The sequence below is a fragment of the Teleopsis dalmanni genome, unplaced genomic scaffold (genome assembly GCF_002237135.1).
Source record: "Teleopsis dalmanni isolate 2A unplaced genomic scaffold, ASM223713v2 unscaffolded_contig_1243, whole genome shotgun sequence".
NCBI lineage: Eukaryota > Metazoa > Arthropoda > Insecta > Diptera > Diopsidae > Teleopsis > Teleopsis dalmanni.
In genome coordinates, this window is record NW_024032625.1 from 8,542 (window position 1) to 9,733 (window position 1,192).

Consider the following 1,192-nt stretch of genomic DNA (forward strand, 5'->3'; position numbering starts at 1 on the left):
ATGATCCAAATCAGAAGTTAATTGTAGCTGCCGACGCATCAAACTATGGGTTAGGCGCATGCATCATGCATGAATATTCAGATGGATCCATTAAACCTATTTGCCATGCTTCACGTTCTCTCACTCCGGCTGAACAAAAATAAAGCCAGATAGAAAAAGAAGGACTTGCACTCATATTTGCAGTTACCAAATTTCATAAAATGTTGTATGGAAGAAGATTTATATTGCATACCGACCATAAGCCTTTACTGACTATTTTCGGTAGAAAAACAGGCATTGCTATACATCAAGCTAATCGTCTTCAAAGATGGGCAATTCAGCTTTTAGCATACGATTTTGAAATAAGATTCATTTCAACAAACAGTTTTGGTTATGCAGATGTATTATCTCGACTTAAAAACAACAACGAAAATATTTCTGAAAATTACGTTGTAGCATCAGTCAAATTAGAAAGAAATGTCAATTCAATTATAAGTAACACCATAAATACTTTACCAGTAACACATAAAATGATCACATATGAAACAGCAAAAGATCCAATTCTAAAACAAATAATATATTATATTACAAATGGTTGGCCTAACAAAACAATGAATAATAGAGAATTACAAGCATTTTTACACAGGAAAAATAAGTTATCATTAATAAATGAATGTGTTGTGTACGGTAAACGTATTGTTATTCCACAAGTCTACAAAAAACGTGTACTTAAACAATTACATCGTGGTCATCCAGGTATTGAGCGTACCTAGGCATTAGCACGAAGTTTTGTATATTGGTCAAACATTGATGCTGATATAAAAACATTTATTCAAAACTGCAAACAATGTTCAAATGCAGCAAAGATGCCTACGAAAACATTACTTCATTCTTGGCCCACACCAAGCGAACAGTGGGAGCGGGTGCATATAGTCACATATTGACATATCGACATTGACTTCTAATCGGGTGCCAAGAACTTTAGAGCGATCTTACATGTGATTTCTACAGCGATTATGCATGAGAGATCTCGCAGCTTCTCGCTCTCACGACCGCTGAATAAGTGTAAAGCACATGTAAGGTTAGCTTTAAGAAACTTTGAGCTTTGCTTTAATGTTCGGAATGGTATAAAATTAAAATTATAAAACTATATGCTCTCAGTTAAATTGTTCACTAGTTTAGATTTTTTTTTTTTTTTTTTTTTTTTTTTTTT

General features: G+C 33.3%; 1 protein-coding gene across 1 annotated transcript; it reads left to right on the top strand.

Moving 5' to 3' along the window:
- The first annotated feature begins 200 nt into the window (after positions 1-200).
- Positions 201-752, top strand: LOC119663988 (uncharacterized protein K02A2.6-like). The gene has a single exon (XM_038073573.1). It carries the CDS (start codon positions 201-203, stop codon positions 750-752), a length of 552 nt encoding a protein of 183 aa, XP_037929501.1.
- Positions 753-1,192: the final 440 nt, after the last annotated feature.